Source organism: Podarcis tiliguerta (genome assembly GCF_965153285.1).
Source record: "Podarcis tiliguerta genome assembly, chromosome: 14".
Classification (NCBI taxonomy): domain Eukaryota; kingdom Metazoa; phylum Chordata; class Lepidosauria; order Squamata; family Lacertidae; genus Podarcis; species Podarcis tiliguerta.
Window position 1 is genome coordinate 17897818 of NC_139547.1, and position 12719 is coordinate 17910536.

At 46.2% G+C, this 12719-nt stretch overlaps 2 protein-coding genes across 3 annotated transcripts in view; both read left to right on the plus strand.

The window, feature by feature from the left end:
- Positions 1-301: 301 nt before the first annotated feature.
- BCL2A1 (BCL2 related protein A1) lies at positions 302-4340 on the plus strand. Its single transcript, XM_083412334.1, has 2 exons — positions 302-1513; positions 3953-4340. The coding sequence occupies exons 1-2, from the start codon at positions 989-991 to the stop codon at positions 4058-4060; spliced, it is 633 nt and encodes a 210-aa protein (XP_083268460.1). The 5' UTR covers positions 302-988; the 3' UTR covers positions 4061-4340.
- A 5409-nt stretch (positions 4341-9749) lies between these two features.
- Positions 9750-12719, plus strand: part of MTHFS (methenyltetrahydrofolate synthetase) — an 83755-nt gene continuing 80785 nt past the window's right edge. For both annotated transcript variants that reach the window (XR_014504604.1, XM_083412329.1), the window contains exon 1: positions 9750-10019. Coding sequence is in view for 1 of the 2 variants with exons in the window: in XM_083412329.1 (XP_083268455.1) it covers positions 9867-10019 (153 nt within the window). In the remaining variant the exon portion in view is untranslated. The remainder of the gene's footprint in view (positions 10020-12719) is intronic.

A 12719-nucleotide genomic window follows, 5' to 3' on the forward strand; every position in this document is an offset into this window, starting at 1 on the left:
CAGTCTTGCACTCAAGGGATGAGTTGCTCATCTTAGAGGTCCACCTATCCTGTCTGAAGGGTAACATCTGTTTCCTATGAAAATCTCTGTAAGGGACGCAGGCCTGGCCAGGACACATACTTGTGGCATTCTAACATTTTTGGAGAAGCCTTATCTCCCTGTTCCCTTTAAAAATGAGGGTCTATGCCAGGGGTCAGCAACCTTTTTCAGCCATGGGCTGGTCCACTATTTCCAGCCCTAATCCAAGACTCTGATCCAATCACCACATTGCTCTGGTTCTTTACTCCAAAGTACTATAATTGAGGTTGGCGTTAGGTCTTGGAACTGATGCCATGCCCAAATCAGGATGCTAACATTTCTATGAACCCTTGTGCTGGTACACCAGCTTGCAGCAATGCTTATCTGTGTCTAGACACACACACACACACACACACACACACACACACACACACACAGATTGTCTTGTACACAGATCTGATCCTGTGTAAACCTACTTGATCTAGCAACATTAATATGCCAGGTTGCAGCTGCTGATTACTTGGGTTTTTAATATACAGTGGAACCTCGGTTGTCGAACGCTTTGGAAGTCGAACATTTCGGCTTCCGAACACCGACAACCCGAAAGTGAATGCTTCCATTTCCAAACGTGCCTCGGGCGTTGAATGTCTTCTGAGGAAAGTTTCTCCATTTTTTCAATGGATTTTGCTGACCGCCCATTGCGCCTCGGTTGTTGAACGTTTCAAAAGTCAAACAGTCTTCCGAAACGGATTACTTTCAACAACCGAGGTTCCACTGTGTTATAACTTTTAACGGTTCCTCTATCTGCATTTAGAGAACTCATAAATCATTTTAGGGGAAGTCTAAGCTAGAAACCTGTTTTTCCCCCACGCTGGAAACTTCCATTTCCTAGCCACAAGCTGCATGCAAATGGACTTTCTTGAAAGTGTGGCGAAAAATTCCACCCCACCCCCATTGAGGAAACCATTGCATGAAAAGGCTGAAGTTACTAAGTTCAGCTCTCAAGCAACCTGAAAATCATTTGAAGCTGCATTGTCGAGGTCAAAGCTTGCATTTTGCCCTCTGTGCTCGTTTCTCAATGGAAAACAACCAGTTCCAGTCTGTTTACACTTTGGTCCAAGACTACTTGAAACACGTTTGTGAGGATGCCGAACTGGACGCTGCCCCGAGTCGAGTTGCCCAAGTCTTGGCAAGAGTAGCACCTTCGCTTCAGGAAGAAGTGGAAGAGAAGATAAAGCCATTTTGGCACTCCATCAAGATCAGTTCTGTCGAGGAGGCCAGTGACATTTTCAGCCAGGTGATGGCACAGGAATTTGCCGACGGGAACACCAACTGGGGACGGATTTTGACAATATTCGTCTTCGCGGGAATTACCGCAAAGAAGTTGCGACAGCACGGAGTTCCTTTGACAAGAGAAAACGTGGAACCGATTTGCCACTGTGTCACTGAATTTATAAACACCAAAGCTACGTGGATCAGCGAAAATGGAGGCTGGGTAAGTTTGCTGCTCAGTTTCCTCAGTTGGGCATTGTTTAAAACCTTAAATGACTTGGGTCCCTATAGTACTGGATTAAACCCCACGGAGGCCCCTAGGCAGGCAAAATCTCACCCACTCCCTCACATTGAACTAAGAAAGCTGGTTTGACATTTTCTTTCAATATCAAATATTACTTTTCCTCTGTTGTCGTGGGGATCCTAAAAGGTGCCTACTCAGTTTGCTAATCTGGCACTGGGACCCAAATACCTGAAAGACCATCTCCTCCCCCCTCAGACACTGAGGGTTAAAATCAGCAGAAGCTCCTGCAGCCAATCAGAAGCCACGGAAGCCCCGTCGGATGTTCTGGTTCCAAGGAACGTTCACAAACCTGAACACTCACTTCCAGGTTTGCAGCGTTCAGGAGCCAAAACGTCCGATTTCCAGGGCGTTCGATAACCAAGGTACGACTGTATTGCTTTCTGAGGTGGCACAACAATAGCCAGGTGCTGGCACTGTAAATGGTGTTTTGTTACAGTGCTTGTTGTTTTCCTATAATACAGGCAATCCTTGTTTTGCGTGGGGGTTATGCTCTGGACCCCCACGTGTGTCAGCCGAGTGTGCATAAGCCCGCTCCATTTCGCCCTGCTCCACTCCTTTTCATGACACCATTATGAAGTTTGGGGGCTACTTCTGGGTTCAGTGCATGCGTGCGTGATTGTGCATCATTCGGTTGTTGCTTGAACTTTAAATTGAAGAGACAAGCAATGGAGATAAGCAGGACAGATAAAAGAAAGCAAATTTTCACCCAATATATACAATTAGGTAAAGGTAAAGGGACCCCTGACCATTAGATCCAGTCATGGCCAACTCTGGGGTTGCGGCGCTCATCTCGCTTTATTGGCTGAGGGAGCCGGCGTACAGCTTCTGGGTCATGTGGCCAGCATGACTAAGCCGCTTCTGGCGAACCAGAGCAGCGCACGAAAATGCCGTTTACCTTCCCGCTGGAGTGGTACCTATTTATCTACTTGCACTTTGACGTGCTTTCGAACTGCTAGGTTGGCAGGAGCAGGGACCGAGCGACAGGAGCTCACCCCGTCATGGGGATTCGAACCACCAACCTTCTGATTGGCAAGTCCTAGGCTCTGTGGTTTAACCCACAGCACCACCCGCATCCCTTAATATATTCAATTACCATACCACAATTGCTGCTGGCTGGCTTGGCTTGAATCGCCTTAATAAAAAAAGAGATCTGACAAATTCACAGAAGCTAACTTTTTATTCCAGCCATGATAGCTGAATAGAACCTCCAGCTTTGGAGACAGCCTAGCTCTGAATTTCCACACGCTATATGCAAAACAAACTCGCTCAGCAGTATATTTTTCCCACTTGCGAAATGTTTTGCACCAGCAGAATATCCCTGTCCAGGAGAGTCTATAAGCAGGTCGCTGGTAACTTTATTGCACAATTGATTGTGCGTTCCGTTGCACAATGAGTTAGCATGACTATCGCATTGGATTCCTCTACCCTGCAATGTAAAACGGGCCTGTCTACTAGTGCAGGACCCCTTGTGCTAGCAGAGAGAGAATGGTGGGTGTTATGTATTAAGATTAGTGGCAGTTCTCACTCAGGGCCACCAGTATGTAAATGAAGGATTGAAAACTGTCACTGATTGGTTAGCTAGTTGTGAGTTGTTACTGTTTCAAGTTACTTAGTACTACCGTGGTACCTCGGGTTACATACGCTTCAGGTTACAGACGCTTCAGGTTACAGACTCCGCTAACCCAGAAATATTACCTTGGGTTAAGAACTTTGCTTCAGGATGAGAACAGAAATCGTGCTCCGGTGGCGCAGGCGGCAGCAGCCGGAGGCCTCATTAGCTAAAGTGGTGCTTCAGGTTAAGAACAGTTCCAGGTTAAGAATGGACCTCCAGAACGAATTAAGTTCTTAACCCAAGGTACCACTGGATATAAAGCAGCCAGCTAGGTTGCAGTCAGTCTGATTCTAGGAGTAGTTCTAACTGCTGCAATAAAGAGCTGTGAATCCAACAGAGATGTGGCCTTCGTCCATCTTTTCCACTATTCAACAGTGGGTACAGTGGTACCTTGGGTTACAGACGCTTCAGACTCGCATAACCCAGAAATAGTACCTCAGGTTAAGAACTTTGCTTCAGGATGAGAACAGAAGTCGTGCTCCGGCGGCACGGTGGCAGCAGGAGGCCCCATTAGCTAAAGTGGTACCTCAAGTTAAGAACAGTTTCAGGTTAAGAACGGACCTCCGGAACGAATTAAGTACTTAACCCGAGGTAGCACTGTACTGCAATATTCTTGGTTTAAAAAGAAAGATAATCTGAGCACCTTCCTTCAAACCAATTTGCCCTCTTGGTACAGGGAAGCAAACAGCACTTTGTCATAAGAAATTGACCCCTAACAAGAATGTTATTCTTCTCCCCTACTGCAGGACGGCTTCCTTGCAAAGTTGGGTGAAGAGAACAGTCCCTGGCTGGCCTTGCACTACATCAAGACAAAACTCATCTCCGCTTTCTCGTTCTTCAGTCAATATTACTAACAAACTTGGTTCCTTGGTGACCACCAGATATTTATATCGCCATGCCTTCCGGGAAGGATTCCTGCTATTAGAAAACCGAGACTGCCTTATTGAGCCAAAGGGAGCACTTCTTCCTTCCCGTTTCCAAACTTATTTATCTGTTATTTATTTATGTTTTTGTATGCCTGTGTGGGAAACATTGCATCTGATACAATTCACGGTAAATCAGAACTGTTATCGCATGATGCACCGACAGCTTCCTTCAGATTACATTAAATCTTCTCAAAAAATCAAGTTGAAATGGTCTCTCTCCATGTGTGTGTGTATATACCGGAGGAGAGGAGAAATAAATAGTCCATTAAGACTGCTGGTTGAAAGAATAAAGAAAGGTTTCTTACTCCTGGCAAACAAGGCCATTCTGAGAACCAACTTACAAAAGGAGAGTCCAACACTTAATACTGAAGAAACAGTAGGAAGGAAGTAAGCTTGAGAGAAGGTCTACAGGCAGTTAGTTACTCAGGAAGGGATCAGCGAGGGGAAAATATGATGCCTTTCTGCCAACTGCCTCCCAGTGGTCCAGGTAGGGCTGCCATACGTCTGGAATTTTCTGGATATAGCCAGAATGCAGTGGTACCTCAGGCTAAGTACTTAATTTGTTCCGGAGGTCTGTTCTTAACCTGAAACTGTTCTTAACCTGAAGCACCACCTTAGCTAATGGGGCCTCCCGCTGCTGCTGTGCCGCCGGAGCACGATTTCTGTTCTCATCCTGAAGCAAAGTTCTTAACCTGAAGCACTATTTCTGGGTTAGCGGAGTCTGTAACCCGAAGCTTATGTAACCTGAAGCGTATGTAACCCAAGGTACCACTGTATATTCAACACAAAGAACAGTGACAATTTGTTGTTGACAAAGAACAGCTGAACATATTAAGGGCCCCATTACCGCCAGTAGCTGAGGGCCTCATCAAACCGAAATCCGGCCCTGGGTGAGAAGCATTGTGACATAGCATAACCTCCTTGAGACAGTTGCTGTTCCACTTCTGTGTTTTGCAAGCGGACCCAGCACAACTGGTGCTAAGTAAAATATTAAACTGGAGGAGTTGCAACAGGAGGAAGCGTTTGGAAGCCAAGTTCATCCAGTTCTGCCAATCTAAATTCTGTACTTTTCAGCTTGACCTTTAACCGACAGACTAGAAAACAACATAACTCAGCCTTAAATTCAGATTAAGCAACTCTAATCCTTGTTTCCATGCTATGATGCTATGCTGTTGCATTTCCCTCCATTTTGAATTGCCAAATATTGTTTTAAAAGAGAGGCAAAGGTTTTGCACTGGAAGTTTTCTAAGACAGAACACTTGTTGATATCTCTATTTCTCATTTTCCCAGCCACAGTTCTCCAACAGTTTACAACTTTGAGAAGTGGGATCCTCATTAAAAAAATCCCAGCATTTCAGAGTCCACCCCCCCCAAAAAACATACTATTTTTGTACACATTTTCTGTTTGCAGAACTGCGCCACAAGATTCAGAGAAGTGTGAATTTTGAAAGACAGTTGTGTCTTGTTTTGTGTATTGGTTCAAAAAGTGTGACTTAGGTAGTTTCTAATTAAAATGCAAACAAAATGCAAATTCCTCCCCCACCAATTTTTTAGACCACCATTATGTATTCACTTGGCTAGGTCTTCAACAGGGAAATACTTGAACAACTTGAGTCAGGACTGTATGTTTGTGTGGTCATAAGGCACAATCTCTTTTCAAGTTACAATCATATCACATTTTTGGAAATTTGTATGATCAAGTACACTGGGGTAAAAGCCTTCAATCTGCATGGGGGAAACTTTAAGAAACAAATAACTGTGGGCAGCTTAATGTGTAATTAACATTTTAAGACCCTGTGGATTCAAAATAGAACACAAGACTTTGTTTCCAGCCTTTAAACAAGAAATATACAGCTAAAGCCTATATAAACTTTAACTTTCATCTATAAGACCTGGGCTTAAATAAAGAAAGTAACTAATCAGTAAAATGATCCATTGAGACCACAAGCAAGGTTCTCCCAGATTAAAAATCAAAGGAATAGTGTTATCTTTTACCAAACTGATGTATTGTTCAAACTAGGCCTGCACAACTTATTATTTATATCCACCAGGTTTTCAACAAAGTTTACATTTTAAAAAACAATTTCAACTGCTCTGTTTTTGCTTTCCAAATACTTTAATCCAGTGGCGTAGCGTGGGTTGTCAGCACCCAGGGCAAGGCAAGTAATTTGCGCCCCCTAACCCGGGGCAAGGCAAGTAATTTGCGCCCTGCCCCTGCTGCACTGTCCCTCCCCCAGATAGTCCCTCGCTCTCTCTCCGCACCGCACCGCACGCCTGGCACCCTCCCCTCCACAGTGGGTGGTGACCCGGCGGCTCGGATCGGATTCGCACAGCCAGCACTGCAGTGAGAGAGAGTGAGTGAGCCAGGTAGGGGCAGAGAGCTTGTACGTTTCCGAGCCCAATTCAAAGTGTTGGTGCTGACCTTTAAAGCCCTAAACGACCTTGGCCCAGTATCCCTGAAGGAGCGTCTCCACCCCCATCGTTCAGCCCGGACACTGAGGTCCTGCTCCAAGGGCCTTCTGGCAGTTCCCTCTCTGCAATAAGTGAGGTTACAGGGAACCAGGCAGATGGCCTTCTTGGTGGTGGTGCCCACCCTGTGGAATGCCCTTCCACCAGATGTCAAGGAAATAAACAACTATCTGACTTTTAGAAGACATCTGAAGGCAGCCCTGTTTGGGGAAGTTTTTAATGTTTGATGTTTTATCGTGTTTTTAATCTGTTGGGAGCCGTCCAGAGTGGCTGGGGAAACCTAGCCAGCTGTGTGGGGTAATAATAATAATAATAATAATAATAATAATAATAATAATAATAATTTCATTCCTTCGCAAAGAAAGTACCAGGGCTGTGTGCCTCAGGCCTGATCACCTTAGCATACACAGCAAGGCTGTTGTTTTAAAGTTTGCAATCCAGTTCACACTGGGTTGTAACACACTTCCCACTGACCCTACAATCTGCTTTAGAAAGGAATCAGGCGTCATGGCTGGCTGTAGGGCATTAAAATATGGAACAGCCCTGTTGCCAGAAAGAGAGTTAGGGTGCAAATCCAAGAGGTTTTCTTTCTCTGGAGCAAATGTCATTCTCGCGAGAAAGCTGCATTTATCTCAGGGACCAAAACTGAATGAATGCCATTATGTTTCAGCAAGTCCCTGCTGTCTGGGAGACAGAACTGTAGGAGACACATTTCTATCCTGAACTTTTCTGCGCCAGCAAAATCCATGTTTAGAACAGGACATAAATACCGCCTGTGTCAGCAGCTCCACTTCACCTTGCCAAAATGTGGAAATGTTTTAGGTGAAGGATGCTCATTTCCCCATCGAAGCTGTGCTGTCGCAGGAAACTGTCACAAGAGTTCATTTTGCGCAGGGCTCCTTCGTGGCTGCCAGTTCCTTTCCCCAAACTGTTATCTCACACCACTCTACTCTTGCCTAACTGTTATTGCTCTGTAGCCTTGTTGTACGTGCACTGCAGACAGATAAATCTGAGCAAAAGGCAGAAATGCCGGCTTGGACCCATTTTTTGGGGGGGGGGGGCAGCGTCACATGCCTGTGATGTCACACACACATACTGTCTCAACTTTTGCTAACATGAATCTGGGGCATCCTCAACAATGACGCACCAGACTTTTGCTGGGCAACGTTAGGTCTGAACTGCCCCGCTCTGTAGTGTGGTGAGGCAGGGCAGGGCCTGATAGGGGTGAGAAGACAAGACAAGGTTCAGGCTTGACACAAGGCAAGGTGGGATGAAATTCAGGCTGGACCTTAGGCTCATGCAATGCTCTGGAAACAATGAACTCTGAATTTGCTCCAGCAAGCTGAAATAAAGCCCTTATAGCAGGGGCAGCAACCTTTTTCAGCCACATGGTGGGCCGGACTATATTTTGATGAAGAAAAAGTGAATGAATTTGTATGCCCCACAAATAACCCAGAGATGCATTTTAAATAAAAGGACACATTCTACTCATGTAAAAACACCGGGCAGGCCCCACAAATAACCAAGAGATGCATTTTAAATAAAAGGACACATTCTACTCATGGAAAAGCATGCTGATTCCTGGACCGTCTGTGGGCCGGATTGAGAAGGTGATTGGGCTGCATCCGGCCCCCGGGCCTTAGGTTGCCTACCACTGCCTTACAGGTCTTCTACAGATGAATCCTCAGTCTAGGACAGCAGTACCACAACTTTGGATTGGGGTGGGTTCGGGTCCACTGTCCCCACAGGCTCATCTGATAGAAGTAGAAGTCTTAGTGGAGCTGGCCCTACTTCAGGTTCAGAGACTTTGCTGGCATCACCTGAGAAACATAAAGAGAGCAGGGCTGGCTCAGGCCAACGGCCTATTGAGTTCAGCATCCTGCACTCACCACGATGCCTCTCATGGGAAGAACACAAGCAGTAACTGCATCCTCTCATCCTGCACTTTCCAGACACGGCTATTATTGAGAAGCACACCACTTTCCACAATGGAGGTAGAAGGCTGCGTCAGGGTTACTAGCCAGACAACCCCACCATCCATGATGAATCTGTCTAAAGGTGGCAGCCCCCGCTGCCTCTTGTAGGAGCAAACTGCATAGTTTACACTCCATGGGAAAAGTAACGCCCTTTTTTTAGTCTGACCTGCACATCCCAGCATCCAGTTCCCTTGGTAGTTATACAGAGGGGCATCATGGAAAACAAGCGCTTTAGATTTATAACAAATGGCAACTCTAAAATTGGAAAATGAAATCAATAAGATTGTCCTGAGTGGGCAGAGTCACATTTAGGGTTCCACCTGTCCTGTATATAATACAGAAGGGTCCCATATTTCAATGAATAATGCTATGTTCTGAATTGGTAAGAGATTTGTCCTGTATTTCAGGTCTTCTCTCTGCACCAATTTAGGGTTCCTCTCCAAATGCATGTTTGAAAGGGTGTGTGAAAGGTCATGTATTTAAGCTCCAGGCAGCCAAGCACAAACGGATTTCCATATATATATATATATATATATATATTCTGTTTTACATTTTAGAATATTCATTTAAACATCCTTAAAATATCAGTGACTTCCCTTCTTCCCTTTCCATGGTTCATTTTGCACATCTTAAATCCCTGCATATTTTACATAAACTGAACCATTCAGTATTCCATTATTACATCCATCAAAACTTATTTACACTCTTTATCTTAATGCTGCCAGCATTTTCAAGCGTACACAATCCCCCCCCCATATATTCAATAAACATTTTCCAGTCGTTTCTTATTCTCTTATTCTGTATGTTAGATCTGCAAGCTGCACATATTCCGTCAGCTTCAGTTGCCATTCATTCTTCTTTAGTTGGGACCTCGCTGAAAACATGGGCCGGATTAATGGCATAGATAAACAACCTCTTTTGACACCTGGGAATTTCAGTTTGAATTATCCCCAGCAGAAAGGACTGGTTTCTGGTTTTATGTGCATGTGTGCGTTCGTGTGTGACAAATTCCAGAGAGGTCACCCTGCAATAGATTGCTTTGAGGTCACTTTGGCACCAGATGAAAGGGAAAATCTTCCCCCACCCGGTATTTTGCCAGGACAAAGGTGAGTGTCTCTTCCAGCGAGAAAGTCCAGCTTGTTCGACTTTTCTCTCCGCGCTGAGGCCATTTAAGCGCAACCGACAGCCCCCGCGGAGCCCAGTTCCGCGCGCTCCCAGCGCTCCTGTCCTGAACTGAGCCGGTGTCGTCGAGGCGCCTCCTCGGGGAGGCGGCGGAGGCTGCGCTGCCTATGGAGAGCCGAGGGGAGGGCGCAGCCGCCTCCGCCGGCGACATGGCCGCCCTGCACGCCGCCAAGGGAGCGCTGCGAGCGGAGCTGAAGCGCCGCCTGGGAGCCCTGAGCGCCGCCGAGAAGCTGCGCCAGTCGCGCCTCGTGCGCGGCAAGGTGGGTGAGGGCCAGCAAGCCTATCTCGGGGAAAAGTCTTTTCTGTGGGGTTTTTTCTCCCCCGGCCAGGCGTTTCCCCAGAGGCCGGCCAACCCGTGTCCCTCAAGGCTCTTTTGCCCTCTTCCCACGCGACGCTGGTTCACTTGCAATTAGAAAAACGAAGCGGGGAGCGGGGAAAGCCCCTTTCTCCATGGAACGGCGCGCGCGGCTGCCCGGGAAGCGCAGCCCGTGCGCCCTGGTCCCCCCACCCCCGCGCGCGGGTGTTTATGATAGAGACAGAGAGAAAGTGAGAGTGTAAAGTTCCCTCTGGGGGAGATTCCCTCCCGCCCAGAGAAAAACCCCTCCTTGAGTTGAGAGCGCTTGCGGTGACGTAAGGGAACGGCCCGCACGTGGAAAGGGGCGGACGCGGATATGCCCCTGGAGAGGGTGGGAAGTGAGTTTTTTATTCGGAAGTGAGGTCGGTAATGCGTCATCCCCCGGAAACGTGTGCGTGGGGAGCCCCTGCGGATACGCAGGCCCCCTCGGAAGTGAGATGTCCCGTTGAGTTCATTGTGGCTGCTTTCACCCCAAAAATGGATTGCTTGTGTTTATGGAACTGGTTTTTTGTTTAAAAACCTATTGCTTTTGTTTGTTTCTGTATTACTTTGAGGGGATGTTGTGCAAGCCGCTTTGTGACCATCGAAGGTGAAAAGCTGCCTAATAATGTTGGAAATAAATGCAGAATTAAAGGGGTTTAAGGACTGCAAACGTTACGCTTTAAAAGAGGGAGCGCGGCTGAGGGCTGAAACTTTTCTGGAGGCTCGCATACTCTGGCCTGGCAACCTTTTTCCTTCCCACATGTGGTGAGATTGGGTAGAATTCAGCAGTTGAGGGAAATGCATTTTGTGTATGCTCAGAGGCAGCCTCTATTTTATTGACACATCATGAATTCATAGGGTGGAACATAATACATAAAAAACAAAGCTTTCAGCACTGCCGATGAAGTGTAAGCTGCTTCACCTTTGTGCAGTATTCATCAAGTCTGTCATGCCATGCATCATATATATATATTTCATTTTAATACAGAACACATAAAAAAGAAATATAGAAGTAAACAAATACCCATCACCTCCTAGCAACTAAAAAGGAAAAAAGGAAGAAAAACAATAATATTAAATAGTTCTTACAATATATTTAACATAAAAATGACTTTTTTCTTATATAACTGACTTCATCATTCATAACCACCTTCTGTTTCCTTTTCACCCCATTCTCATAGACTGAAACTCCCTTTTGCTTCCATAATATTTTGAGATGAGTGAAAATGTCCTAGGAAAGGAATGTGTTAGTTCTGTGACCTACCCTGGACCCAGCATGAGAATGGCATCAGATAAGGACATTGAAAGCTGCCCTGTACTGAGTCAGAGAAATGGTCCCTTTAACTCGAAGCGCCTTGAGGATTTCAGGCAGGGCAAATTTCCTGCATGGGAGAGACCCTTGCTTGAAATCTTGGGGAGCTGCTAGGAGTCAGCGTAGGTAAAAGTAAAGGTAAAGGACTCCTGGACGGCTAAGTCCAGTCAAAGGTGACTATGAGGTGCGGCGCTCATCTCGCTTCAGGCCGAGGGAGCCTGCATTTGTCCACAGAGAGCTTTCCGGATCATGTGGCCAGCATGACTAAACTGCCTCTGGCGCAGTGGAACACCCTGATGGAAACCAGAGCACACAGAAATGCTGTTTATCTTCCTGCCACAGCGGTACCTATTTATCTACTTGCACTGGTGTGCTTTTGAATTGCTAGGTTGGCAGGAGCTGGGACAGAGCAACGGGAGCTCATCCCGTCATGGGGATTCGAACCACTGACCTTCCAGTCAGTAAGCCCAAGGGGCTCAGTGGTTTAGACCACAGCGCCACCTGCTCCCTAGATGTTCCACTGGTTCCCTTCTGTATAAGGCTCCTTATTTTCCTGTATCATTGATGGCATGTGATGCCAGTGTTGATGCTTACAGTATCTGGGGACTGAGGGTTACGAATCATGGGATGTATATCTTCTGAGCCTTTTCCCCTCCTTCCTGCATGAGTCTCAAGATCATGGGTAGGCAAACTAAGGCCTGGGGGCCGGATCCGGCCCAATTGCCTTCTAAATCTGGCCTGCGGATGGTCCGGAAATCAGCGTGTTTTTACATGAGTAGAATGTGTGCTTTTATTTAAAATGCATCTCTGGGTTATTTGTGGGGCATAGGAATTCGTTCATCCCGCCCCCCATATAGTCCAGCCCCCCACAAGGTCTGAGGGACAGTGGATCAGCCCCCTGCTGAAAAAGTTTGCTGACCCCTGCTCAAGATGCTGTGTGTGCCTTAATTAGTATCAGAGGGAAGTGTTTTTTTCTCCCTAATTTATCACATCTCCATCACTTTTTCAGTCGTGTGCGGGACAGAGGTGTTAAATGCTTAAAACACATCACTTAGGACTACTTTGGTTACAGTTTTGTACCTGCGCAAATATTTCTGTGTCCGTAAGTTGCCTTGAGCATGGTTTTAACTATGGAAAGGCGACATACAAGTGAACGATTGTGATCATGATTTTGCTCTGAGCAGGTCTTTTGTTTCATTATTACAACTGTTTCCTGTTTTTGTAATTGTATTTCTGGTTGCTTTAACCTGCCCTGGTGCATGGAAATGTTAGAAATCACAGTAGTTTAATCAAAGCAGCTTCTTGATGTTA